Source organism: Pseudophryne corroboree, chromosome 7 (genome assembly GCF_028390025.1).
Source record: "Pseudophryne corroboree isolate aPseCor3 chromosome 7, aPseCor3.hap2, whole genome shotgun sequence".
Lineage (NCBI taxonomy): Eukaryota > Metazoa > Chordata > Amphibia > Anura > Myobatrachidae > Pseudophryne > Pseudophryne corroboree.
Genome location: NC_086450.1, coordinates 194,659,887 through 194,687,857, shown reverse-complemented (window position 1 = coordinate 194,687,857; position 27,971 = coordinate 194,659,887). Strand labels below are relative to the sequence as shown.

At 42.6% G+C, this 27,971-nt stretch overlaps 1 protein-coding gene across 3 annotated transcripts in view; it reads left to right on the top strand.

Moving 5' to 3' along the window:
* VIL1 (villin 1) overlaps nucleotides 1-27,971 on the top strand; it is a 224,678-nt gene that overhangs the window by 129,454 nt on the left and 67,253 nt on the right. For all 3 annotated transcript variants that reach the window (XM_063933914.1, XM_063933915.1, XM_063933916.1), the window contains 7 exons: nucleotides 8,732-8,830; nucleotides 11,066-11,140; nucleotides 11,602-11,798; nucleotides 13,915-14,023; nucleotides 15,228-15,338; nucleotides 16,395-16,594; nucleotides 23,411-23,489. In XM_063933914.1, coding sequence (XP_063789984.1) covers nucleotides 8,756-8,830; nucleotides 11,066-11,140; nucleotides 11,602-11,798; nucleotides 13,915-14,023; nucleotides 15,228-15,338; nucleotides 16,395-16,594; nucleotides 23,411-23,489 — 846 coding nt within the window. In that variant the 5' untranslated portion in view covers nucleotides 8,732-8,755. The remainder of the gene's footprint in view (nucleotides 1-8,731; nucleotides 8,831-11,065; nucleotides 11,141-11,601; nucleotides 11,799-13,914; nucleotides 14,024-15,227; nucleotides 15,339-16,394; nucleotides 16,595-23,410; nucleotides 23,490-27,971) is intronic.

The window sequence follows — 27,971 nt, the reverse complement described above, 5'->3', positions numbered from 1 at the left end:
CACTACAACCATCATCATTAGCACCTGACTCATGTTGGGTGGAAGAGATCCATCAGAAACAGGCTTCCCTTCACTGTACATACACCTCAGAATATCACAGAAATATAGCTACATTCTTACGAGACGGATCTCTTACATGCCACCACACTATTGCCACCCAGAATGCTCATTTCACAAGGAAAGATCCAGCCAATATCCATCCAGCTTAGAATCGCCCTGAGATATGCAAAATGCATAATCGTGCTTCAGCACATATGCAGATTTCCAAGAATAACTTGTTGCGGCCAGTACAGAGCTGCATCAGACTCCTCAACAGGCCCAGTATATGTAATCTTGCAGGGACACAAAAAAAAAGCCTTGTGTTACTTTTGTGGAACAGGACAAATTCCTTTTCTGTTCTGCCTTCAACAATCATAAATGGGGTCAATGTATCTCTTTTATTATTACATGTTAATAAAGTATTCTCCTTATGCAAGAATAGTGACAAGTTCCATAGTAGTGCAAGCAAGCAAGCGGAACACAGTTCCCATATTCCGAAACAGACGTCCCTTATTGGGAATAATCACCATTATGTGGTTCTTAGTGGCCATAAAATTCTTTGTTACTTCTACCTTCCCCAATATGAAATGTTGGAAACCATCCTGGGAAGAGTACACCAGCTTAATAAGCATTAATTGTGTGATGTCTCAGGGCTCATGCACACCAGTAATGAAAACAAAAAGTTCAGTATGAATGACCACCAGACGGGATGCCGGCAGTCAAAATACAAAATACTGACGCCGGCATCCCGAAGTATGAAATCCCGACAGGGAAGAGTTTACTATGCTATGTCCCCTATCCTCTAACCCTCCTTCCAGCAGCCTAACCCTAACCTCCCCCCGGTGGTGCCTTAACCTAAGCCCCACTACCCCACAGCCTAACCCTATCCCTCCCACACTAGAGCCGAAACCTAACCCCCCCCCCCTCCCCGGTGGTGCCTAACCCTAAACCCCCACCCCATCCACAGCCTAACCCTAACCTCCCACCTTCTGCAGCCTAACCCTAAACCCCCCCCCCCCAGGTATCGGCTAAACCTAACCCCAACCGGCCCCTGGCACTATTCCAAGGTTGGCGTCTAAACATACATCGGTTGTGATCCCGACTGTCAGAGTTCCGGCGTCAGTATCCTGACCCTGTTGGGATTCTGATGTCGGTAATTTGACATATGCATCTGTATTTCGACAGCCGGGATTCTGACAGCCAGGATCTTAACCGCATCCTGAAAACAAAGTCTATTAAAATTGTAAAAGAAATCTCGTACTTTGTTGTCAGTAAAATGTCCCCAATGAACGCTGCATTGTACTGTTGTATTAATGTCATTGAATGTTGAAGACAGCATTGAAACTGAGCAAAATAAAGTAAACGCTTGTGTACAGTATGTACAGACCCATTGCTCTGCATCATTTTAGGGACAATCAGATGTACTGTATAGCACATTTCGAAAACTTTAACAGCTTGCATTGAAAGTGTAATATTAGTCTATGTGTACAATCCATTGCTGGAGTTAAGAGACATTTACTTTCAGTTTGTAAATTGTACTGGGAAAATGAAACAGGCCAGGTCTATTCAATATCGGCAATGAAAATAGACATGCAGGCCAAGTGATACTATGGGCATGTTATACATTATATATGCATCTACGTGGCCAAGAAGCAGTGGCCAAGAAGCAGTCCTCTGAGCCTCACTTGTGACCCTGCTTCTTCCTGCTTTGCTGTCAGAAATGTTATAGGGTGTATATTTTGTTTACAGTGCCTGCTATGTTATTACAGACTAGTATTACAGAACCTCCATCCACCAGTTTGCTAACTATCCCCTTTCTCTGTACCCTTACCCTTTTCATATCCGTCCCCCTTTTCTCCAGGTTCTCGGTGTCTCTCCTCTTGTCAGGGCCGTAACTAGGGTGGTGAAAAGTGTGCCAGGTACACAATGCTGCAGGGTAGAAGGCGCTGTTGGTGGAACTTGTCAATTATCTATTTTGATTACTTTCACTTGTAGCGTCCCTCCTCTTTGAAGCCCAGCATCTCCTGACCACTCCTAGTGTGTGGCTGTAGGGGATTGGATGTGTGGCTGCACACTACATAGATCTGCTCAATTACAATGCTGATTATTTAAAAAAGTATAAGTAGCTTCACATAGTTAGAAATTTCAGAGTGCTTATGCAGGATCAAATAGCTCAAAGAGTAGGGTGTTTGACTGAAATGCAACATGTTATGAGTTTGAATCCAGGGTATGGCAGTACAGTATATTGAAATGTGTTATTTAATAAAGGGTACTGAAACTGAATAACAAGTTAAGTGCATGAAAGTGGAATAAAGTGCTGTTGTGACCAAACACATTTTCTTCCAGTGTTCTAAAAATGTGTGTGTATTATATATATATATATATATATATATATATATATATATATACACTGCTCAAAAAAATAAAGGGAACACTTAAATAACACATCCTAGATCTGAATTAATGAAATATTCTTATTAAATACTTTGTTCTTTACATAGTTGAATGTGCTGACAACAAAATCACACAAAAATTATCAATGGAAATCAAATTTATTAACCCATGGAGGTCTGGATTTGGAGTCACACTCAAAATTAAAGTGGAAAAACACACTAGAGGCTGATCCAACTTTGACGTAATGTCCTTTAAAACAAGTCAAAGTGAGGCTCAGTAGTGTGTGTGGCCTCCACGTGCCTGTATGACCTTCCTTCAACGCCTGGACATGCTCCTGATGAGGTGGCGGATGGTCTCCTGAGGGATCTCCTCCTAGACCTGGACTAAAGCATCCGCCAACTCCTGGACAGTCTGTGGTGCAATGTGGCGTTGGTGGATGGAGCGAGACATGATGTCCCAGATGTGCTCAATTGGATTCAGGTCTGGGGAACGGGCGGGCCAGTCCATAGAATCAATGCCTTTGTCTTGCAGGAACTGCTGACACACTCCAGCCACATGAGGTCTAGCATTGTCTTGCATTAGGAGGAACCCAGGGCCAACCGCACAAGCATATGGTCTCACAAGGGGTCTGAGGATCTCATCTCGGTACCTAATGGCAGTCAGGCTACCTCTGGCGAGCACATGGAGGGCTGTGTGGCCCCCCCAAAGAAATGCCACCCCACACCATTACTGACCCACTGCCAAACCGGTCATGCTGGAGGATGTTGCAGGCAGCAGAACGTTCTCCTTGGCGTCTCTAGACCCTGTCATGTCTGTCACGTGTGCTCAGTGAGAACCTGCTTTCATCTGTGAAGAGCACAGGGCGCCAGTGGTGAATTTGCCAATCTTGGTTTTCTCTGGCAAATGCCAAACGCCCTGCACAGTGTTGGGCTGTAAGCACAACCCCCACCTGTGGACGTCAGGCCCTCATACCACCCTCATGGAGTCTGTTTCTGATCGTTTGAGTAGACATATGCACATTTGTGGCTTGCTGGAGGTCATTTTGCAGGGCTCTGGCAGTGCTCCTCCTGTTCCTCCTTGCACAAAGGCGGAGGTAGCGGTCCTGCTGCTGGGTTGTTGCCCTCCTACGGCCTCCTCCACGTCTCCTGATGTACTGGCCTGTCTCCTGGTAGTGCCTCCGTGCTCTGGACACTACGCTGACAGACACAGCAAAGCTTCTTGCCACAGCTCACATTGATGTGCCATCCTGGATGAGCTGTACTACCTGAGCCACTTGTGTGGGTTGTAGACTCCGTCTCATGCAACCACTAGAGTGAAAGCACCGCCAGCTTTCAAGAGTGACCAAAACATCAGCCAGAAAGCATAGGAGCTGAGAAGTGGTCCGTGGTCACCACCTGCAGAACAACTCCTTTATTGGGGGTGTCTTGCTAATTGCCTATAATTTCCACCTGTTGTCTTTTCCATTTGCACAACAGCATGTGAAATTGATTGTCAATCAGTGTTGCTTCCTAAGTGGACAGTTTGATTTCACAGAAGTGTGATTGACTTGGAGTTACATTGTTTTGTTTAAGTGTTCCCTTTATTTTTTTGAGCAGTATATATATATATATATATATATATATATATATATTTAAAACAATAGTAGATACTCGGCACTCCTCATCAAAAGTGCCAACAGCTCACTGGGTGCCATCAACGTTGAACTTTCATTCAAATATATACATCTCTGGAAGGAGCAGCACTCTACGGATTCTTCAGAAAATGACCACACAGACAAGCATCTGTACTGCTACATTTCGGTTTATTCAACCGTCGTTTAGCATGTCAAATACAAAAACTTTATAACCATTTATAATAACCAACATCCACCTCATGTGAAACGCCCCTGGATGTCGTCAGCAATTGATTTCCTGCTGACTTAATCAATTGCAAACAAATGCGAATAATTACTTCCATCACCATAGAAACCGTTATACAAAAGAGCTTTACAATCTAAAAACAGCAATTTTACATTCATGAGAATTGATGCTTCATGTTTCAATTATCTCTTTATAACTCGCACAGCAATGAGCTTTTATATACAGATAAACAGATACCTAATAAGTGTACACACACTAATTCTTTGAGCTGTGCCTGGTACCAATACAGCCATTAAAATTCACAGTTACCTTCAGAGATGTACCTCACGTGAAAAATATATGCATTAAAAATAACAACTAAGGGACAACATCTCACTAAACCCATACGGAGTTACTATAGTAATTCGGTTAATCCATATAGTTTCTCTCTGTAACAACTTTCTATTCCTATCTCCTCCTCAGTTGTTCTATGGTATGTGATCTATCATTTTATAACGCAAACTTGCCAGATTATGTCTATGCAGCCTAAAGTGCTTAGCTACCGGCTGATAAACTAACTTCCCTTCAATCGATTGTTTAATAGCACTCCTGTGTTGGGCCATCCTTTCTCTAAACAAACAAGTGGTTTTACCCACATAATAAAATCCACATGGGTAACGAATATAATAGACCCCATAATGAGTAGTGCAAGTAAGTATATGCCGAATCTTAAATTTATACCCCGTGTGAGGATGCACGACTGTGTCTCCTGTTTCCAGGTATACACAAGTGCTGCAGCCTAAAATAATTTGGCAAGTTGTGCAAAATGACCCCGATTTGAAATCATTGATGAATACGAAAATGCTCCCGTGTTATAAACGTGGGCGCAACATTTGGGATCAGATTGTACATGCAGATATTTCAGGATTCTCTGGTCATCAGATGGAACATTTTATGACAAAAAAAACAGGAAACTACAAATGTTTAGGCTGCAGCACTTGTGTATACCTGGAAACAGGAGACACAGTGGTGCATCCTCACACGGGGTCTAAATTTAGGATTCGGCATATACTTACTTGCACTACTCATTGGCCCTCATTCCGAGTTGTTCGCTCGTTATTTTTCTTCGCATCGGTGTGATTTTCCTCTAACTGCGCATGCGCAATGTTCGCACTGCGGCTGCGTCAAGTAAATTTGCTAAGTAGTTTGGTATTTTACTCACGGCATTACGAAGTTTTTTCTTCGTTCTGGTGATCGGAGTGTGATTGACAGGAAGTGGGTGTTTCTGGGCGGAAACTGGCCGTTTTATGGGTGTGTGTGAAAAAACGCTGCCGTTTCTGGGAAAAGCGCGGGAGTGGCTGGAGAAACGGGGGAGTGTCTGGGCGAACACTGGGTGTGTTTGTGAGGTCAAACCAGGAACGAAACTGACTGAACTGATCGCAGTGGCAGAGTAAGTGTCGAGCTACTCAGAAACTGCAAAGAAATTTCTATTCGCAATTTTGAGAATCTTTCGTTCGCAATTCTGCTAAGCTAAGATACACTCCCAGAGGGCGGCGGCTTAGCGTGTGCAATGCTGCTAAAAGCAGCTTGCGAGCGAACAACTCGGAATGAGGGCCATGATGTGATCTGTTATATTTGTTGCCAATGTGGATTTTATTATGTGGGTAAAACCACTTGTTTGTTTAGAGAAAGGATGGCCCAACACAGGAGTGCTATTAAACAATCTATTGAAGGAAAGTCAGTTGATCAGCCGGTAGCTAAGCACTTTAGGCTGCATAGACATAATCTGGCAAGTTTGCATTATAAAATGATAGATCACATACCAGAGAGCAACCGAGGAGGAGATAGGAATAGAAAGTTGTTACAGAGAGAAACTATATGGATTAACCGACTTAATACAGTAACTCCGTATGGGCTTACTGAGACGTTGTCCCTTAGTTGTTATTTTGAATGCATATATTTTTCACGTGAGGTATATCAGTGAAGGTAACTGTGAATTTTAATGGATGTATTGGTACAGAATTAGTGTGTGTACGCTTATTAGGTATCTGTTTATCTGTATATAAAAGCTCATTGCTGTTTGAGTTATAAAGAGATAATTGAAACATGGAGCATCAATTCTCATGAACGTAAAATTGCTGTTTTTATATTGTAAAGCTCTTTTGTATAACGGTTTCTATGGTGATGGAAGTAATTATTCACATTTGTAATTGATTAAGTCAGCAGGAAATCAATTGCTGACGACATCCAGGGGCTTTTCATGAGGTGAATGTTGGTTATAAATGGTCATTTTCTGAAGAATCCGTAGAGTGCTGCACCTTCCAGACATGTATATATATATATATATATATATAGCAGACTTGGAAAACTGCGGCACTCGTGATTGATGAAGAAAAGTACGCTTTATTAAGTCAAGCCCAAGATAAAAATGCCATACACGGCCAACGTTTCGGTGCCATGCACCGTTTTCAAGGCAGGCATACAAAAAGAGACAAACATAACACTTAGAATGCACTCACCTAAATAGATGATAAATCACTGCCCTGCGGGAGAGCCGGGTCCGGCGTTCGCATCCGCCCGCCTCGGCCGCCGGTGCGTCACGTCCGGTGACGTCAGACGGCATCCGCTTTGGTTACCATGGCAGCGCGTTCCGTTTCCCTGGCAACGCGTCTGTTAGCCGGGCCAAATGCAGGATGTCTCTGACTCATCTCCCCGGCCCTCACCGCGGGCGTCTACAATAAAACAGAAATGCATAATCACAGAATGGGAAAAAAACGTTCAAATGCTAATGTTAGAATATATGTATAACAAATGACTCATTGCTGTGTATAATGCATATGGGGATGGCAAGTGGTCACACAGACCATAGCAACACCGATCTGTGACTGGGCCAAAATCTCAGTGGTTTACTTAGCTAAGATGCGTGTCAATTTGCAGGGACCTGGGTGTTACCTATATCCAAGTGCCTGCTGACCTGATCACGTAGAGCTATAAAAAGGTATCTGTTTATCTGTATATAAAAGCTCATTGCTGTTTGAGTTATAAAGAGATAATTGAAACATGGAGAATCAATTCTCATGAACGTAAAATTGCTGTTTTTATATTGTAAAGCTCTTTTGTATAACTGTTTCTATGGTGATGGAAGTAATTATTCACATTTGTAATTGATTAAGTCAGCAGGAAATCAATTGCTGACGACATCCAGGGGCTTTTCACATGAGGTGTATGTTGGTTATAAATGGTCATTTTCTGAAGAATCCGTAGAGTGCTGCACCTTCCAGACATGTATATATATATATATATATATATATATATAGAAGGCCGACAGTCACATCCAACACCGGCATCCCGACAATTAGAATGCCAACAGGGGACAGGGTAATTACTTTAGCCTTCCCCTGACCCCTACCCTAACCCGCCTGGGGTGGCAGTTTGGGCTAAAATAGTGGCTAACTAAGTCACTGGGGGTGGTGGCAAGGGCTAAGACTCAGGGGGTTGGATACGGGTAACCCACCTTGTAGTGCCTAACCCTACAACCATCAGGCCCTAATCCTAACCGCCACCCAGATACCTGTGGGATGTCGGCGGTCAGTGTTCCGGCACCGGGATTCAAAGTGATGTCAGAATTCCGGCATCGATCACTTGACCGCTGGCATGCCACTTCCTCACAAGGACACCCACCTTATGTCCATATTTGATAAATGTGTGTGTATGTTTGGGTGTGGGGGGGGGGGGGGGCACCAATTCTCTTTCTGGCACAGGACACCAAAAAGTCTAATTACGGCTGTGCTTCTTATTGTATTTACTATCTGGCTTTTGCCATCCTCCCCCCATCCCTGTCTCATTACCTGTGTTTCCTATCTATCCACCTCTTGGCTTGACTCTCGTTCCTCCCGTTATATCCATAACTCTTTTCTTTCTTCCCTGATGTTGTGGGATGTAGCCCAACATATTGGTCATGGGTACTATATAAGCAAGCCTTTGTTTGATAGTGCTGAAATATCAGTGTTGGGCTATGTGCAGGGGGAGTGGCATTATGTCTAGAATCACTGTTGCACAGCCTTGATATTTTGCAGGGGTGAGGGAGTGTGCGAGTGGTGGTGACTACAGGGAGTTGTCAATTAGCTGGGGAGAGGCTGTGGTGTCCAGGCAGCCAATTAAATCTTTGATGGAAGGGAGGGGGTGTGACCTCCCTGCAGCTCTCTACTGTCAGTCATTGTGCTAGGTAGTATGGAGCATGCCCATGATAGTCAGAAAACCTTACAGGTTTCATATGGCATAACCTGAAGATGCCACATGCTGTGTAAAATCAGCTGCTACTGTATTTCGGCAATGACCAGCTACTATTAAAATACATAATGCCTTTCAAAATATCTATGTCAGCATGTCCATGTGATTAATGATCTAATTAACTGACTAAGGGCCCATCCTGACAGTATTTCACTTTTTTTTTTTTTAAGGTTTCTCAGGACTTTTGATCCAACATGCCGGAACTCACGGAAAAAGTAACAAAGACTTTGAATAAAACAACCCCAGGACTGCAAATATGGAGAATAGAGGTAATAAGAAATGATTAGAGAATAACTGAAGGTGTAATAATCCACATGACTGCTATTGGGCTCTGGCTATACATGTGGTCCTGGAGTTGCAGTCTATTTTACCACTAATTCTATGTCTACACACATAGCTGGCCAAATTGCATAGCTCCAGCTGTCTCAGCCATGGGTGAATAGTGCTAAATAATTTCTAGTTTAATTCTATTTAACACAATGGAAGAGTAACATGCCCTGTATCCCATATCCTGCAACCAGTGCTGTATGCTTTTCTGCTGACAGCAAGCAAATGTTTCTGTAACAGTAGCAGCATTTATCACAAGAAAAAAGTGTAACATGCATTACCCCTGCTGTATATTATATGAATATTAACAGTCACTTAGGATATTGTGACCATATAAAAGGAAATGGCTGTGGGATGTTCTAGAAATCCAATAAAGGGGCAAAGTACGCATGGATTTATTGTCAATAATAGGCATGGTTTCCTAGCAAACATCACAGTGATGACATCAGAACTCTGACTAGAAGTAATTAAATCGGAAATCACTGTTACAGTTATTATTTACAGGTGTTTATACATGTATCACATTAACTTGTGTACAGTGCAGTGTCCCTGAGCAGCAGTGACGTGTCCCTGAGCAGCAGTGACGTGCGGTGAGGTCAGGAGCTGGGGAGGCACTGCAGCAACCCCCCCCCCCCCCCCGGGAAAAAAAAAGTGCAGTCCCCCCACACCGCTAAAACCAGCACCAGGCAGAACCAGCCAGGGGGGGTAATGCCATAGCAGGGGAGACACTCAGTGTGGGGTCCCCCTCCATGCCATTAAACACCCCCCCAAACCAGTCAGTCCAGGGCTGGAATTCCTCGGAAAGTGGGGCCCCCAAAAAATCAAAATGGGGTCCCCCCTCCCTAGCAACAACCAGCACTGGGCTGATAGCCCAGTGCTATGCCCCGCACCACTGGTGGCGGTGGGTGCGGGGTTCATTGTATGCTAATACAGTTCTTTACAGGTGGCCTACAGATCCCAGCAAGCCTGCCCCAGCATGCTGGCACTTGGAGAACCACAAGTACCAGCAAGCCCGAGCATAAACGGCCCGTTGGCACCTGTAGTCCACCTGTAAAGAAAATATGAAAAAAAACACTACACGTACTTTAAAACCTTTATTAAACAGGGTCTTCACCTGGGGGCGGCAGCCTTTAAGCTCTTTTGCGTGGCCGCCGCCTTCCCAGGGCTTCTGGCGTCTTCCTCCGGCATCTTCACCTGGGAGGCGGCGGCCTTTAAGCTCTTTTGCATAGCCGCCGCCCATCCAGGACTTCCACGGCGTCTTCGGTCTTCAGGAGCTCTTCTCTGCTCCTCCTCCGCCGTCGGACTGACAGCCGCTGCCTCGCGCTGACTTATATAAGTCAGCGGAGTGGGCGGGGTGATGACGTGGTGAGCCGTCTTGAATTAAAAAAATTACGCTGAGGCGCCATTTTTGAAATGGGTACTGCTTCCGCTGCCAAACTCTGCAGAATTGTCCTGACTGCTGTGTCCCGCCGCCACTACCGCCGCCCGCATCTCCAACGCCAGGACCTCCGCCGCTCGGCCCGCCGCATCCCACACCTCCGCCGCCCGCACCTCCACCGCCACCGACGCCCACACAGTGATTGACAGCGGATACAGTGACGGATCTGCTGGCCAATCACTGTGGCCTCACTCACAGGGGTGTGCTTTCATAGGTTGAAAGCACGTCCCTGTATGAAAGCGGCACCTCTAATGGTGCCGCTTTCCCATGCAATTTCAATGGGCTTTTCCTGCCCATTGCTAGGCCCCGCCCGCGCCGGCTCCCATATCTTTTCCCAATCACTACGGGAGGCACCACGATCGGTGCCTCCCAAACTAATTATGCACACTTTAATGATGAGTAAAATAATACAGAAGATACTTATGTGTCATAAGTATCTTCTTTGTATTATTTTACTCATTAATGACAGGGGAGGCACTGCCTCCCCTGACTGCACATCCCTGCTGAGCAGTATGTTAATATTGTAACTTGTAATATACATATTATTTATAGTACTCAATATGTACTATAGATTATGTCACAACCATCCACTTCTCCCTGATAATAGAAATACAATTAATTAAAGAGAAACGTTATTGTATTATAGAGAATAGATATACAGTATCTGTATTCTGTGTTATAGTGAAAGTGTAAAGTGCTCTGATACATGTAATTGCAATGCTGGCTCTTACACTTTTAGAGTATGGACATGGTTCCTGTTCCGGAGAAATCATATGGGAACTTTTTCGATGGCGATTGCTATGTTCTCCTGATGGTAGGTTCAAAATATTTATCACCCAACCTCAATATACAAATAAATAACTACATATAATGCTGCATCAACCATGTCTGTCTACAGAGTGTCCTGCCCTCCAGATAAAGCAGGTAAATACCCAGGGAAAAATTATGGGTGGCGGGAACCATATTTTTTTTTAACATCAAAAATCTTTATTGAGATTTTTCAAAAACTATATCAGCAAAAAGCTAAACCAAAATACTGGTATTGTGTTGTGCTAGTGTTATACAAAAGGGAGATCTTAAGAGTTCCAAACAGTTTATAAGAAAATAGCAATAGTTATTTATAACATTATGATAATGTAAATAAGTAGTTTACAAGTACTACCCATATACATTTGTCATTACATTTCTGACCTGCAGATATGGTTTAAATGGAACAATTGCAAAAATCATAGACAAGTATATTAATGGTCAACTTTCTGTATGACTGGATTACAGACACACAAAACTGGAAATAACTTCACCTATGATATCCACTTCTGGGTTGGGAACAATTCCACCACTGATGAGCAAGGAGCAGCTGCAATTTACACCATACAGATGGACGATCACCTTGGAGGAGTAGCTGTCCAGCACCGTGAGGTTCAAGGCTATGAAAGTGACACATTCAAGGGCTACTTCAAACAAGGCATAATGTGAGTATCAGCCCAGGAATGAAGTTCAGGAAGCCAGATGCCGTAACGCACATGTAGCACATTTATTTGTGTGCAGCTATAAAGGGACAGTCAGGGAAAGGGTGGGCTTGTGAGAAATGTTTTCTATGGACAGATGTTATTTGGGTTTGCCATAATAATTCCTCTAATCCTGGACACCTATGATTTAAACAGGTTCCATGTCTGTGGCAGATTAAAACCAGGTGAAATGCAGGTTTGAATTTAACCAGCGGAATCTGTGTAATTCATGGGTGTCCTAGAATAAAGACATATTATGGCAAGCCTATTCTTATGTAATCTAGTTGATTACTAGTAGAAGAAAAGTTTCAAGAAAGTTTTCAGGATAACACTTTATTATTTCGCAACAATTGTGGTGCAAAAGATTTCTCATCGTGGATTTAAATGAAAGATTTTATCCATGTTCTTCTCCCTACCTTAGTTCCTTTTTTCTGCATGTTAATGAACATTCCCATAATCTGGTTTCTAAATACAATAGGAAGCTTGCATCTAGAAAAAATAAAAATAAGATTTCAAAACAATTGTCCTTTTTTGTTTGTTATGAATGTCACACATTATTTCAATAATACACTGAAAGTGTAAATATCGTGTTGCTGTTTTATGAGGATAAGGCAGAGAAGTTACTTAACACATGCGCATTAAGTTTCACTTTAGATTAAGCAGGAAGTCTAGGTAATCCCATCAAGTCATGGGCCCTGCACACTGACAGATCCGCAGCCGAGCTGCCCAACGGCGGATACGGCCGACGGGCGACACGGCGGCGGGGGGGCAGTGACGGGGGGAGTGAAGTTTCTTCACTCCCTCCGTCACCCGGCTCCATAGCAGTGCAGTCATTAAAATAAAAGTTTATTGAAGTTTCATCAACAATCACACAATCTGACATAACAGTACTTCACTTACTACACCTGCGGATCTGTCTCAGACTAAAATAAGAAGTAAAGGATAATAAGTCTGTTTAAATGTGTGAATGATAGATATGTAATAATAGAAATCTCGTGTCTGTAAAAGAATAATTAAAAATAGTTATGGATGGTAGAATTAATTAATTCCCCTTTTAGTTCTTATTTTATATTTTTGGCAACTGAAATTCAATAGTTTGCTTTGTACATGACAATGATTTTTGAAAGTGAAAAAAACACCCAGAGGTCACTTTATTCTGCTGTGATACTAATCATATATTATTGCGTATATATACTGGTTATCACTGTTTATATGGCATTTCTGAGATACTGTGTGTGTATATATATATATATATATATATATTAAAAAAATATTATTTTTCAGTATTTTCGCCAATTATTTTTTGGCAATGATTGGGTTAATTAACACTATCTCCCCAAAACACCAGAATAAATGTAAGAAAGATGGATGAGGGGGGAAGTGGGGGGACACAACTTTTAGGAGACAGATGGTCACATCCTCACCCCAGTAATGTCAGTGGGAATTTCCCACTGTTATGTGGGCCACTGTCTGATCCTGTGGAACTCCGTCAGCGGTAAGCCACAGAACAGTTCAAGTTCTGTGTGTGGGTTGGCGGGCCACGGGCGGGAGGACAGTACAGCGCAGGAGGACAGGCAGGCACAAGGGAGCGCGGTGTGATGTCAGCACGTCACACCGTATCCAGGAACACAGCACAGGGTGGCCAGGAAGGAGCAAAGCACAGGGCGGGCAGGAGGGAGCGCAGTGTAACTTCAGCACGTCACATTGCGAGCTTGTCGGTGCTGGACAGGGCTGTGTCTCAGCAGCGTGACCGTCCATTACCCCCAGGAATTTCATTTTTACCCCATTTGGGGTAATTTACCCCTGTTCCCTGACCACTGTACTAAATGGATTAATCCTCCCCAGTGGCCATGTATTTTATTTAATAAGGTCTTTAGGTAAGACGATACCACAAATATGAAGAAGCTTGATTTACATAATGCAATGCAGTTACATCTTCTGGAATTAGACTTCGTTTCACCAGTCACAATCAACATGCCTATTGCATAAAATCATTATTGAAAATCTTTTATAAAATTATGGTAACTAGTCATTAGGGCAAAAATCTAAGATTTGAAATTATTTATTGGCTTTCTCCTAGTTATAAAGCAGGTGGAGTAGCTTCAGGAATGAAGCAGGTGGAGACAAATACATACAACGTGAAACGTCTCCTACACGTCAAAGGAAAGACAAATGTTTTGGCTGGAGAGGTAAGACTTCCAATCAAGAGTCTTCATTTTAGACATCATGAACCATCACTAATCCATATTATAGATTTCCATTGTTGCAGCCTTTTTGTTTTCTAACTGTAACAATGAATCCTTACTCACTGGCAGTTGCGAACCGATACTGTCCTCTTCTTGTTACTCAATCTGTGAGGAAATGTAAATTAAAGGAGTTGCTCTTTTGGGCGAATTGTACCATTTAAATGGAATTCTTAAATGAAGTATCTTAGTACTCCTAGTATAATAAAACACTACCACAGTATTATATTCTAGGAAATTAGTTCCAAATGCATGGTTAAAACTTGAGATCAATCAGATAAATCGGATGACAGCAAAATAATAGTGATTTGACGTGTTTGGTGGGTCAGCTGCACAATCATTAGAAAAGTGCTGTTCAATATTTTCAAGTATTATATATTTTAGTAGTACTTTTGCTTCCAGGGAATCTGGGAAATATCCCCGGTGGTTCTGCATCCAGGCAGCATTTAAGTGACATTGTTCAGCAACATGCTTTTCTGATGAAGCGGGCTGCCAACCCACAAAATGCATCTTGCAGTCATTATCCCATTTACCTGGGAATTATATGGATTACCCTTAAGTTTTAAGCTTGCATGTAATACAGAAAATTAATTGGAATATTCTTGTGCAACTATTTTGTTATATAGGAGTAAAAACAATACTACAGTACTTCATCAAGAATTCTATCTAGAGGAGACACCTGCGCTCATGAGAGCAACCACTTTTCTTTACATTTCCTCTCTGAGGGGCACCTTGATTTCCCTTACAATTTTATAGTGGCTGCAACTGTTACTATTAGCCCAGTCTGTATTAGTGGAGTGGTACGGATCATATACTCCAATATAACCAGTGAGGAGTCCACACTTACCAATTAATATCATCGGAAGTTTTTCCATCTCCTTTCCATGGTTGTGGACATACTGTATATATCCTGTGTAAAGGACTGCAGAGCTAAGAACTTATCCGGTTTCTGCATTTCTGTGTTTGGGCTATGCATATTATTCTGCTAGTAGACAACAATTAAAAAAAGGAAAATGTTTATTTCCCCACAAATATAAATGATTTACTTTATTCATAAATGATAACTGTTGAGAGGTTGATGTCTACCTCAGTCTTAGTGAAACAGGTCTGATTTAGGAGACATTCCACCACCCTGATTTTATCCTTATAGGTCCCTTTAGAGTGGAACAGCTTCAATACCGGTGATGTCTTCTTGGTGGACCTGGGAAAGTTAATCATCCAGTGGAACGGACCCGAGAGCAACAAAATGGAGAGACTAAAGGTATAGAACACTTTAAATCTAATTATATTTGTTAAACCTGATATTTTTATTATTATTATTATTATTATTATTATTATTATTATCATTATTATATTTTTTTTACATAGTGCTACTAGAGTTACGTAGCGCTGTATAAATGGGATATAACACACATAAAACAATTACATAAGTGCATGAGACAATTACAAGCAAGTTTACAAGTGAACATATTTACATTATTACAACCTGCAAGTTGCATAATTATGTTGCTGCGAGAGGTCCCTGCTCTTTACAGCTCTACATTCTAGAGCGGATGTGCGTGGGCACAAAGAAGGAGAGGGATGCAGATCTGGGGAGGCTGGAGAGTTATGTAGCAGGAGATGTGATTGACCTGAATGAAGAGATGAGTCTTAAGAGCATAGCTAAAGACCCCTTGAAAATCAAACTGAGAGCACTGCAAAGGGTGGGAGCAGCACTGGAAAAATCATTAAGGCGTGAATGAGAAGAAATGATCAGAGAGGTGGAAAGGCAGCAGTCATTGGCAGAGCAAAATGGATTGGAGGAAGCCTTTGTGAAAATAAGACTGGAGATGTACGGTCTAGAAGAGTGGTTGAGGGCTTTGTAGGTGAGTGAGAGTAGTTTGAACCTGATACTGGATAGGAAAGGGAGCCAATAAAGGGACTGACAGAGGGGAGCAGCAGAGTTGAGTGACAAGCAAGGAAAAGTTGGTGGGCAGCGGCATTGAGCATGAACTAGAGAGGGGTGAGATGGGAAATCGGAAGGTTGGAAAAGAGAAAGGCCTGATCCTGAAAATGTTACGGAGGAGGAAGCGGTAAGATTGAGAAAGGGACTTAATGTGGGGGTGAAAGTGAGGGCAGTCTCCAGGATTACAATCAGGTAGTGGACTTGGAAGATATTATAATATATAATAATTTAATTTTTCTTGCAGTTTTAATATTATAAATTAACTTATTTATGCTATGTACAAAATATTTTAGCAGAAGGCATGACGTTGAAAGTTTATTGTGATACATTCCAAAGTGTACAGCAAATTATATGACTATTGATTGATTGTAGGGCATGAACCTGGCAAAAGATATCCGCGACCGTGAACGTGGCGGGCGTTCCCATGTTTACGTGGTGGAAGGAGATAATGAAGAAGGTTCGCCTAAGCTGATGGAAATCCTTTATTATATCCTGGGAGCAAGAAAAGAAATTAAAGTTTCCATACCTGATGATGTGGTGGATAAAGCATCAAAAGTGATAAAACTGTATCAGTAAGTAGTCATGCAAATGCCACCAACATGCTGTATCCCACCTGTTTAGTAAACCATGGAGTAGATGCTCCCACCAAGATCTAAACTAGCTTCAAGTGGAACTAAGCCTCAACTAATAATTCTGGTATCTTCCTTAGTTGTCAGAACATTATATCAACGGTCATACTTTTTTAAAAGCATGCAGTACACATTTTCACATTTAATGTAATAATAATAAGATTAAAATGAATAGAAATGTATTATTATTATTATTATTATTATTATTATTATTATTATTATTATACCTCTTCAGTAGGAAGTGGTTAATAACAATGAACAATATTTTATACGTATACACTGGGGCAAATGTAATGGGGTGCGGGATTCTGAAACTGCAGGGATTTTCCCAAGTTAGTAGACAAATTTAAAGCGTCATACAATTTGTCCCAATATGTTAAAAAAATAAATACTGTGTGCAACATGGTAAAAAGGATAATACTGTACAATGCAGAGCAGAGCCCATTCTCATTGCTCTGTGCAATGGAGAGTACATAATCTGGTATCACGGGTGTGTATCGTTTTACCGGCAGCCAAGATCCCGGCGGTCGGCATCCCGGGGGCCGCAGAATGCCGACGGGGGTGAGTGCAAGACACCCCTTGCGGACTCGCTGTGCTACGGACTTGGTGGTTGCCATGGGTCCTGTTCCCCCTCTATGGGTGTCGTGGACACCCACGAGTGTGAATAGTCCCTGTTGGTCCATATGCCGACCGTCGGGATTGTGAAGGGGCGGGATGTAGGGGGAGGTATTGTGACCGGCGGTCTCCTGACCGCCGATAACTACATCCCGGTATCCCTAGTATAATGCAGAGCTCATATTATGGTGATCACAGTACAAAATTCAATACAGGCCTGTTTCAGAGGTAGCTGCTATGGCAATGTTGTCCGATATTGTTTGTACCACGCATGTGTCGGAGTTGCACTATGGCATGGCAGCCCTGTTCCATTGGATATTCTGAGCAACTATAGGTCTGCCCTAATGTCTGATGATGTGACAGATTTTTTATGCAAAGTGCCAGTAGGCATCTAAGAGACACTGGGGGCTGGAAAGACAGAAGGGGGCTGGGCAGGGCCGGAGCTTCCACTAGGCAGCTTTAGGCAGCTGCCTAGGGGCGCCGGGACCTGAGGGGGCGGCCAGCTACAGCTGCCTGAAAAATGTTGCATGATCCTACCTTTCACAGCCGCTGCAATCCCCCATAACTCCTATCTTACAGTAGCCGCGACTGCAAATCTCCTGTATTGCAGCCTTCAGCTCCACCTCCACCCGGTACAGGCAGTAACTTTGACAGCTCCTGGAGTCCTGGCTGGGGGTGACATGCAGCACTGCTCTTCATTCCAGGCTCTTTCACAGACTACTCAGGGGCAGATTTACTAATCTCGGTGAAGTGATAAAGTGGAAGGTGATAAAGGACCAGCCAGTCAGATTTTAACTTTCATGTCACAGGCTGGGTTTGAAAAATGACAGTTAGGAGCTGACTGGCTGATGCTTTATCACCTTCCACTTTATCACTTCACTGAGATTAATAAATCTGCCCCACAGTCCCAACTCTGCACTGCAGCATGCAGGTAAGGTGGCTGCACAGTGCATTCTCTGCATTGATAAGAAAAGAGGGCGAGAGCAGCAGTGTGGTGAGGGGGGGGGGAGGGAGATGAGGAGCAGGCATGCACACAGTCTGGGGGGATGAGCAGCACCATGCACACAGATGGTGGGGGGGATAGAACAGCAGACATTTATCAGAGTAAGGGGGAGGGGGTGAGAGCAGCATGCCTTTTATCTGAAGGGTGGGTAGGCGGAAGGGGCAGTAGGCAGAAGTTTTGCCTAGGGTGCCGAGAAACTTTGCACCGGCCCTGGGGCTGGGGCTGTCGCAGGAGAGACATTAAAGTACTAGAGAGACACTGGTGGGTTGTCACTACACTACTGGGCTGGAGCTGTAGAGGCACTTTGGGCCCAGGGTGCTAAGAGGGATGTTGGTTGGGAGGTACTTTTTTACATGGGCCCGTGCTTGTTGGAGGGGCACTACAGGGGCCTGGATCAGTTGCTTAGAGGGATATTGTCTTCCTTTGCTTCACAGGGCACCGCCCTTTGCAGCACACATAGTATTTTCCTTCTTTTTTAGGAGGGGCTTTGCCAAGCCTTCCCTCCCCCCTCCTCTTGTATTTTCGTAGAACAAAGATAGCAACCCATGGTTGAACTACCTTCTGAGGATGGTGCCCATAGTCAGTATGTAGCTTATTGAGCACTATTTAATGAACTGTTTAATCACCAACACTGCAAAATGGGTAAAAAAAAAAAAAAAAATGCAATGTGCTTGAGTCTGCATTCTTAAATTCCATAATAATATTATACTAGTGGATGTCCTTGGCATTTGCTTGTTTTTTTTGTTTCGTTTTTTTATTTTTATCTCTCTTTGCTCCTTTCTCTAATCAGCACTCTCCTGCCCCTCATTGCCTTCCATTCTTACTCCCACTCTTCTTCATCTCTCTCTCCTCACTTCTCTGTCTTTTTCCCTCTGACTTCCCCATATTTCTATTCCCCTTTTCTCTTTCTCTACTGCTTCTCTGGTTCTCTCTTGCGTCCTCTCTCCTTAATGCTCCTGTAATACTCTTTTTTTCTTAACTCTTGCTCTGCTGCCCCTCGCGTGTGTACCAACGTGACAACATAAATTTTATCAGCGCTTGATTTTATTATGTTGGTTATCCTTAGAATGACCTAATTTCATTTCACCTTTACCATGATCCTGAGCCTGCAGAATCAACTTGCTGAGTACTTCACCTATAATAACCCCCTTTCCCATAATTATTATAATTCACTGGTACTCGGTTGCCGCCAGGACTTCAATTCTAAATAGTGCAGGCTCAAAATCTAAGACATAGATATTAGGGAAAAGGACACTTCAGAATAGACTTAGGGGTATATGCAATTGTGGTTGAATTCCCGAAAATGTCGAAAAACGGGACATTTTCGCCCCCCAAAAAAATCGACAATGCAATTCAGTACTTTTCGTAAAAAAAACGGACTTTCCAAATTCGACTTTTTGAAATTCGGCGTTTGACAAATTCAACATTTCTGCAATGGTACAAATGCGGCATTTCGACAAAAGTATATTCAATTGAAGATTGTAAATTCGACAACAATGCTTTTAGACAGTAAATTCATCATTTTCAATCCGCCTCACTTTGCTGGCGGAATCTGGTGTTTTTTTTATTGGTAATAGCATATCTATTTATATTAGAAGGGATTAGGTACTTGGTTTGTCTATTTAGGAGGCACAAGTATTTTTTATATATTTTTTAAAATATATATATTTTTTTTAATGGAATGGGTTAAAAATCAGAAAATAAAATGCGTGGGATCCCCCCTCCTAAGCATAACCAGCCTCGGGCTCTTTGAGCCGGTACTGGTTGTAAAAATATGGGGGGGAAATGACAGGGGATCCCCCATATTTTTAGAACCAGCACCGGGCTCTGCATCCGGTCCTGGTGCCAAAAATATGGGGGAAAAAAAGCGTAGGGGTCCCCCATATTTTTGGAACCAGCACCGGGCTCCACTAGCTGGGGAGATAATGCCACAGCCGGGGAAACACTTTGATATTGGTCCCTGCGGCCGTGCCATTAAAACCCCAACTAGTCACCCCTGGCCGGGGTACCCTGGAGGAGTGGGGACCCCTTCAATCAAGGGGTCCCCCCCTCCAGCCACCCAAGGGCCAGGGGTGAAGCCCAAGGCTGTCCCCCCCATCCATGGGCTGCGGATGGGAGGCTGATAGCCTTTTGTGAGATGGAAAGAATATTGTTTTTTGCAGCAGAACTACAAGTCCCAGCAAGCCTCCCCGCAAGCTGGTACTTGGAGAACCACAAGTACCAGCATGCGGGGGGGAAATGGGCCCACTGGTACCTGTAGTTCTACTGCAAAAAAAATACCCAAATAAAAACAGGACACGCACACCTTGAAAGTACAACTTTATTACATACATGTCGACACACACACATACTTACCTATGTTGACATGACGTTCGGTCCACTTGTCCAAGTAGAATCCACGGGGTGTACCTGAAAATAAAATTATACTCACCTAAATCCAGTGTCCAGTGATATTTGTAATCCACAAACTTGGCAAAATAAAAAAACACATTTACCCGATCCACACGGACTGAAAGGGGTCCCATGTTTACATATGGGACCCCTTCCCCTGAATGCTGAGACCCCCTGTGACTCCTGTCACAGAAGGTCCCTTCAGGCAATCAGGGAGCGCCACGTCCTGGCACTCTCCTGATTCCCTATGCACGTCTGAGCTGGCAGACAGCGTATCGCACAGCACCTCCATTAGTTTCAATGGTGGGAACTTTGCGGTCAGCGGTGGGGTTACCCGCGGTCAGCCGCTGACCGCGAGAGACGTCACCACTGACCGCAAAGTTCCCACCATTGAAGATAATGGAGGGGGCTGTGCGATGCGCGTCTGACAGCTCCGACGCGCATACAGCCAATCAGGAGAGTGCCACGACGTGGCGCTCCCTGATTGGCTGAAGGGACCTTCTGTGACAGCAGTCACGGGGGGTCTCTGCATTCGGAGAAAGGGGTCCCATGTGTAAACATGGGACCCCTTTCAGTCCGTGTGGATCGGGTAAATGCGTTTTTGTTTTTGTTTTGCCAAGTACGTGGATTACAAATATCACAGGACACTGGATTTAGGTGAGTATTAAGTTTATTTTCAGGTACCCCGGATTCGTCGACATTGGAGACGTGGCAGTCGGCGTGTCAACATAGGTAAGTATGTATGTGTCGGCATGTGTAAAATAAAGTTGTATTTTCACGGTGTGCGTGTCCTGTTTTTATTTGGGTATTTTTTTTGCACAAGAACTACAGGTACCAGCGGGCCCGTTTCCCCCCGCATGCTGGTACTTGTGGTGCTCCAAGTACCAGCTTGCGGGGGAGGCTTGCTGGGACTTGTAGTTCTGAAAAAAACAATATTCTTTCATTTTTACACATGGCTGGGGGAAAGCCTCGGGCTTCACCCCTGGCCCTTGGGTGGCTGGGGGGGACCCCTTGATTGAAGGGGTCCCCACTCCTCCAGGGTACCCCAGCCAGGGGTGACTAGTTGGGTATTTAATGCCATGGCCGCAGGGAGCGGTATAAAAGTGTCCCCCGGCTGTGGCATTATCTGTCCAGCTAGTGGAGCCCGGTGCTGGTACAAAAAATATGGGGGACCCCTACTCTTTTTGTCCCCCGTATTTTTGGCACCAGGATCAGGCGCAGAGCCCGGTGCTGGTTGTTAAAATACGGGGGATCCCCTGTCATTCCCCCCCCCCCCCCCCGTATTTTGGCAACCAGGACCGGCTCAAAGAGCCCGAGGCTGGTTATGCTTAGGAGGGGGGACCCCACGCAATTTTTTTTCAGGTTTATTACCGTTTTTTTTTTATTTTTAGAAATCGAATCAAAATCCGTCAATTGGCCCGTTTTTCGACAGCGGGACTGTCGAATCCGTTTTTTATTGAATATGTCGAATTCCGGCACCTGCCGGCCGGAATTCGATGGTCAAATTGTGTCGAATTAAAAAGCGGGTGAAAAATTGCCGCAATTCGCCCGGAATTGCATATACCCCTATATGGCATAAGAAACTAAGGGGGAGATTACTAAGCAGTGATAAAAGTGGAGAAGGTAGTCAGTAAAGAAGTTTCCCATGGCAACCAATCAGCTGCTCTGTATAGTTTTATAGTATGCAAATTATAAATATTACATCAATGCTGATTGGATGCCATGGGCAGCTTCTCCACTGGCTCATTTCTCCACTGTTTTTACTGCTTAGTACATCTCTCCCTATAATGCACTAGCTAAATGTACCACTTACTAGCAAGATTTCTTAATAATACATATATTTTGCACTACAGGGGAATGCTGGGCAGATCTTCAAAATAGCACAGATAATTTGCACAATAAAGAAATGCCAACAGATCTCTTCAATAAAATAAGTATTTGCACTATGGAGAAATGATAGCAAGTAACAGATTTTTGAATACCACATATACAGTACTTGCACTGTAGGGAAGTGCTGGACAGAACTTTCAAATAGCACAGGTAATTTGCCCAGTGCATAAATGCTAACAGGTCATAGGTTTTCTGAATAGCTTAGGGTAATTGCACTGTAGAGATGCTGGACAGATTTTCCAAATAGCAAAGGTGAGTTACACAGTAAAGGGATTCTGGGCAGATCTCCTGAATAGCCCAGATTAGTTGCACTGTGAAAACATGCTGGCAGGGCTCCTACATAGCATAGAAAATGAAACTGTAAAGAGATGCTATAGATTTTCAGAATAGTCTAGATGAGCACTGAGGGGAAATACTGGCAGATCTTCCAAGGAGCACAGATAAATGAGTACACAGCAGGTGTCCATGACCAGGACCGACAGAATCAGACTGATAGCAAGCCACCAAGTATCTGAACTCAGCTGCAGCAATCAAGAGTCAGAACACAGTCCAGTGCGGCAATGTCTAATCTGCACATCTTACTGATTGCCAGTCTAGTTCTAGTTGCACCTAGATAGACTACGTGTCAAGCTTTACATTCTCATCAAAAAAAAGATGTGTATTGTTTTCAAGTTATATATTTTTGGCACATTATAAACAAAGTGATAATAATAACCAGAAATAAGCAAATGTGGCTCTACAGTTGTGCACACCCTGCCTGTCTGTCTATCAAGTGATATTCGATGCAGAATGAATAATTGTAAATTATAATTTCACTCATTATTAAGTTTAATACTGTCTATCTCCACAATCTTACCCAGAGTGTCAGATAATAGCGGGAACCTCATGGTACAAGAAGTGGCCACCACACCCTTGACTCAGGACTTGTTGAATCACAGTGTAAGTTCTCAACAATTACTTTTACCTGGATATCCATAAATTATTTTGTGCTCCCTGTAAGAAAAACATGCAGAACACCAGACTGTTTTCCCACTTCAGGGGCAAACGCAGGATTTCTAGAGGTGTTTTTTGAAAATGTTTATTTTTAGAGAGATTGTCATCAGCCCATGAAGGATGCATAATTAGGTCAACCAATATTAGGTCGACTGTCACTAGATCGACCTTGATATGGTCGACATGCAGAGGGTCAAAAGGTCGACAGTGAAAAGGTAGACACCTTAAAAAAGGTCGACAGGTACAAAATGTCGACGCCATGAAAAGGTTAACAGTTTTTTTTTTCAATTCTGGGTGTCAATTTATATGTTTTACCATGTGACCCCAGATAGTGTACCGCGTCCCCTCGCATGGCTCGCTTTGCTCCCAAGCTTCAGGCAAGGTGCAGGTTACTATTCCCAATCGTAGGTGGATGGTATGACAAAATTTTAAAAATTTGGAAAATATCCCCAAAAATGTGTGTCGACCAGTTAAACTTGTTGAACTTATGCACTGTCGACCTTATGACCATCAACACATTACTAGGTGGGGATTCACCCCGAAGAAAATTCCTTTTTGGAGCACACTTTTAATAATAATTATAATCCATACAATAAGATATGATGTATTGTTTAAAACTTAACTTTTATTCCTTACCCAGTTAATATAAAGAAGGGGGAACAAGACGAAAACCAAAAAGTGAACAAACCAAAAAAAATTTTTAAACAATGTACAGAAAAATCTTCTTACTTACTCGGTAATAAATAAATACCCCTTCATACCTTTAAAAAAAAAAATTATATTATTTTATTGGGAGTTTAATAAGTATAATACAGTATGTCTTCCCCTGATAGTGTGCAAATAGCACGCAATTGGATTCAATATCTACCATGTAACTCCTATATATGGTTGTAAGATGTGATGTAATCTCTGAACCAGATTTAATTAAAGACATTTTGTATCATAAATTAATAGATATCATTGAGGGCCAAAAGCGACCCTTGAGCATATTCCAAAAAATCATATCAAACAGATTATTTACAATAGATATGTAGATTGTCGTCTATGATCTCACCATCTCAATTTGTACGATGCAACAATAATAGTGCCACATGATTTGTTTATCTTTGAAAGTAATTCAGGAGATTATATGGATACAGGAAAGGTTTATACAGCATATAATATAGTTTCCCCCATCTGCTGCCCCTCCTCATCCGTTGGAGCAGAGGACGGGTGAGAGTAGGATCACTATTATGCTGATAGAATTAAAGCTACAGTGTCCCCTTGCACCCCCGTAATCGGTGTTAGATATGCTCTGTTACCAAAGGCCTTGCAAAGCATAAATGCACCGCGAGGGTCATGAGAGCACCTGTGAAGAAAGAGAAATATTGTCCAACAGTAGAAATGTCTCCATAAATATCCTGTTTATCTATCTTGTATCGCTTGTGACTCGAAGCCAGAAAGTCTTATTTGCATCATGATTATAGAGTAGCCATATTGTTGCTACTGTGATGCTAAGCAGCTTCCCTCTGATAGGAAAAAATGTGTATAGAAATAAATAAATGAAGATGAAAAGTTAAGAAACAGTCTGTCTCTATTACTATGTCTTTGTATATTAAATGTGTCTCATCTAGATTGACTTTATTTCTCTATGGTGTACATCAACAGACATCAATGATGTGGTTGCAGATATCGTAATTATATGCTCCACACTTCCCTTTATTATATTTGAAAATGCCTAGGATAATCTCAGAAACACTTATAATGTAAAATAATTTACAATTATTTGCCTCCTCTTATTCCACCATTAGCTCATAACAATAGATTTTAATTCAATAGGTGCAATTATTTATAAAGTGCTCATTTGGTTTACTATACTCAGCACCAAAGGACTTGTTCTCTAGGTATAAGAGACAGTACAGCATAAAGTACAATCGCTCCCATCTGCTTCCCCTCCTCATCCACTGGAGCGAAGGAGGGGTGAGAATAGGGTCGTTGTTATGCTGATGGAATATAAGACTGCAGTGTTCACCCGTATCCCCGTAGTCGGTGTTAGGTGAGCCCTGTTACCTCTGGCATTGCAGAGCTCAAATGCGCCGCGGGGCCGGGAGAGCACCTGTGAAGGAAGGTGTAGGAGGAAAAGAAAAGTGTCTTAGCCTAGAGAAAAACACTTTTTCAAGGCTTATAATTGCTGCATACCATGGCGAAAGACACTTCTATCTTACTTAAATGGATTTAATAAGCTTATATCCATATATTTGGAACTTGAGAGAGACATTTAAACTGCATGGAGAAACCACTGTGACAAATCACACCATGTATATTTAAATCACTATTAAAGAGAGACACATTGTATATACCATTCATTAAATCGATACCATTTCGTAAAGCATCCTATATTGCATTTTTATAACCATGCATATGGAGAAATATACATGACACAAGTCTATTGATTATATCAAAAACAAAGAGAGAGGGGGAGTTTGAAAGATTCATAACCAATATACCGGCCACAGTTGGCAACACTTAAACTGCGTAAAAGCCACATTGATAGATCACATCATCATATATATTTAAATCACTGTTGGAAAAGATCAAGTTAATATATCCCATTCATCAGGTATATAAGGTTTAGTGAAGCATCTTATGTATCATTTTTGCAACCATACTTATGACCATGTCGACATTTTGCACCTGTCAACCTTATGCATGTCAACCATTTGGGGCTGACGTATTGACTGTCAACCTTGTTACTGTCGATCTAACATCCGGATATCATCTGCCCCAAAGTGCAGTTTATGTAATACAGTACGTCAGACATACAGTATACAGGCCCAATGATCACGGTAATCCACTTACCAGATTCTCTCTCTGGTTAGATGACTGAGCACACACACACACACATACACACACCAGACTTGGTAGGAAAATCTGCTGCAGGTGGGCATGTGCAGCAGCTCCATTCCGCTTATTATACTACATGTAGTGGTCGCTGGCCAGCCTGTGGGACATTTCCTCAATATTTTGTTTTATTTATTGCCATTGGGCCTCATTTAAACAAGCGATCTTACGTGTGTATGCTGACTGGCATGTATCTTAGAAGTGAACAAATCAAAACCTGTAATATTTGTGTCTAGTATAGATCAGGCGTACAAGTTGATATACTTCCACCTAATGATTGTTAGTAGTAAATACATTACCCTGTTTGTACACAATATAATGAAATGAAGTGTGTAGTGAAAGGGGTCGCCTCTCACCTGAGTTACTCACATTCCTGTGGGATCAGCTTCCTCCACTGGAGACTAAAGCAAGTCCTGCGCAGTTTGCAGCAACAGTGGAGGTTGCACAGGTCCAGCTGGAAATCATCACAGAAGGACAGGAAGGGTTTTAAAAATCCTCATAGATCCTCTTAGAGTTCTCATAGATCTGAACCCTTGCGCGCCTATGGTGAGTGTGACCAGAAAGAGGTGTGGCTTCAGTGGGAGGGGCATGGCCTCCTGTAGGTGGGCGTAGCCTAGTGGCATGGACCCATTTTCTGCATTTAGGGTGTGCTCAGTGATCTCTGAGCAGCTGGTCAGCCCCTGGATCCCCTCCCTGCACTGTATAGATGCCTTGCGCTCGCACACGGCATCTATTTACAGATCACCCGCTGATTTGCAGAGCAGCAAGTGATCAATGGTTCCCCCAACCTCACCCTCACCCGCTGGACACTACGGCACGCTGGTGGGACAGGGTGACAGTGTCCGAATAGCAGGACAGTTCTGCTGGAATTGGGACAGTTGGGAGGTATGACAACATAGAGTCCCATCTATATGTCTATATGGAAATAGAAGAATGCGGCGCCACTTGTGAGAATATATCTTCCTTGTTATTAATCTATTTTATAGACACTCCCAATTTCAGCTGTCCCCTAAGTAAACATTAGTGGTAAATTACTGTATAAAAGAGTATGTAATAGTTGGGGATAGGGGTTTAAGAGACCCCCTGCTAAATAATATAAGGCTCCTCTATGCTCTATTTTTATGTTGATTTTTATCTGTATTTTTAATCTTTGTTTTTTTACTTTTTTTGTACTATATTTTAAAATGTGCCATAGACTCTGTATAAAATAAAATCCCCTGTTAAATTTCATATTGAATATCCATATTCTTCTTTTTATAGAATCTGCAAGGTATTTGCACACCTCAGATCTTTTTAATTATGACACCATTGGATGCTTAAACCCCTATCCCCAACTATTTTATATATATATATATATATATATATATATATATATAAAAACAATTAAGACCCTCTAGTGCGCTAAATTAACAAGAGCTCGGACCACTGAGAAGTACCTCCTGTCAGAATAGGTACGGAAGATAGAATGAAGAAAAAAACAGAATTCCCATGGGAGCTAAACCACCTCAGAAAATCGAACCATTTATATAAAAAGTTATTTATTCATAA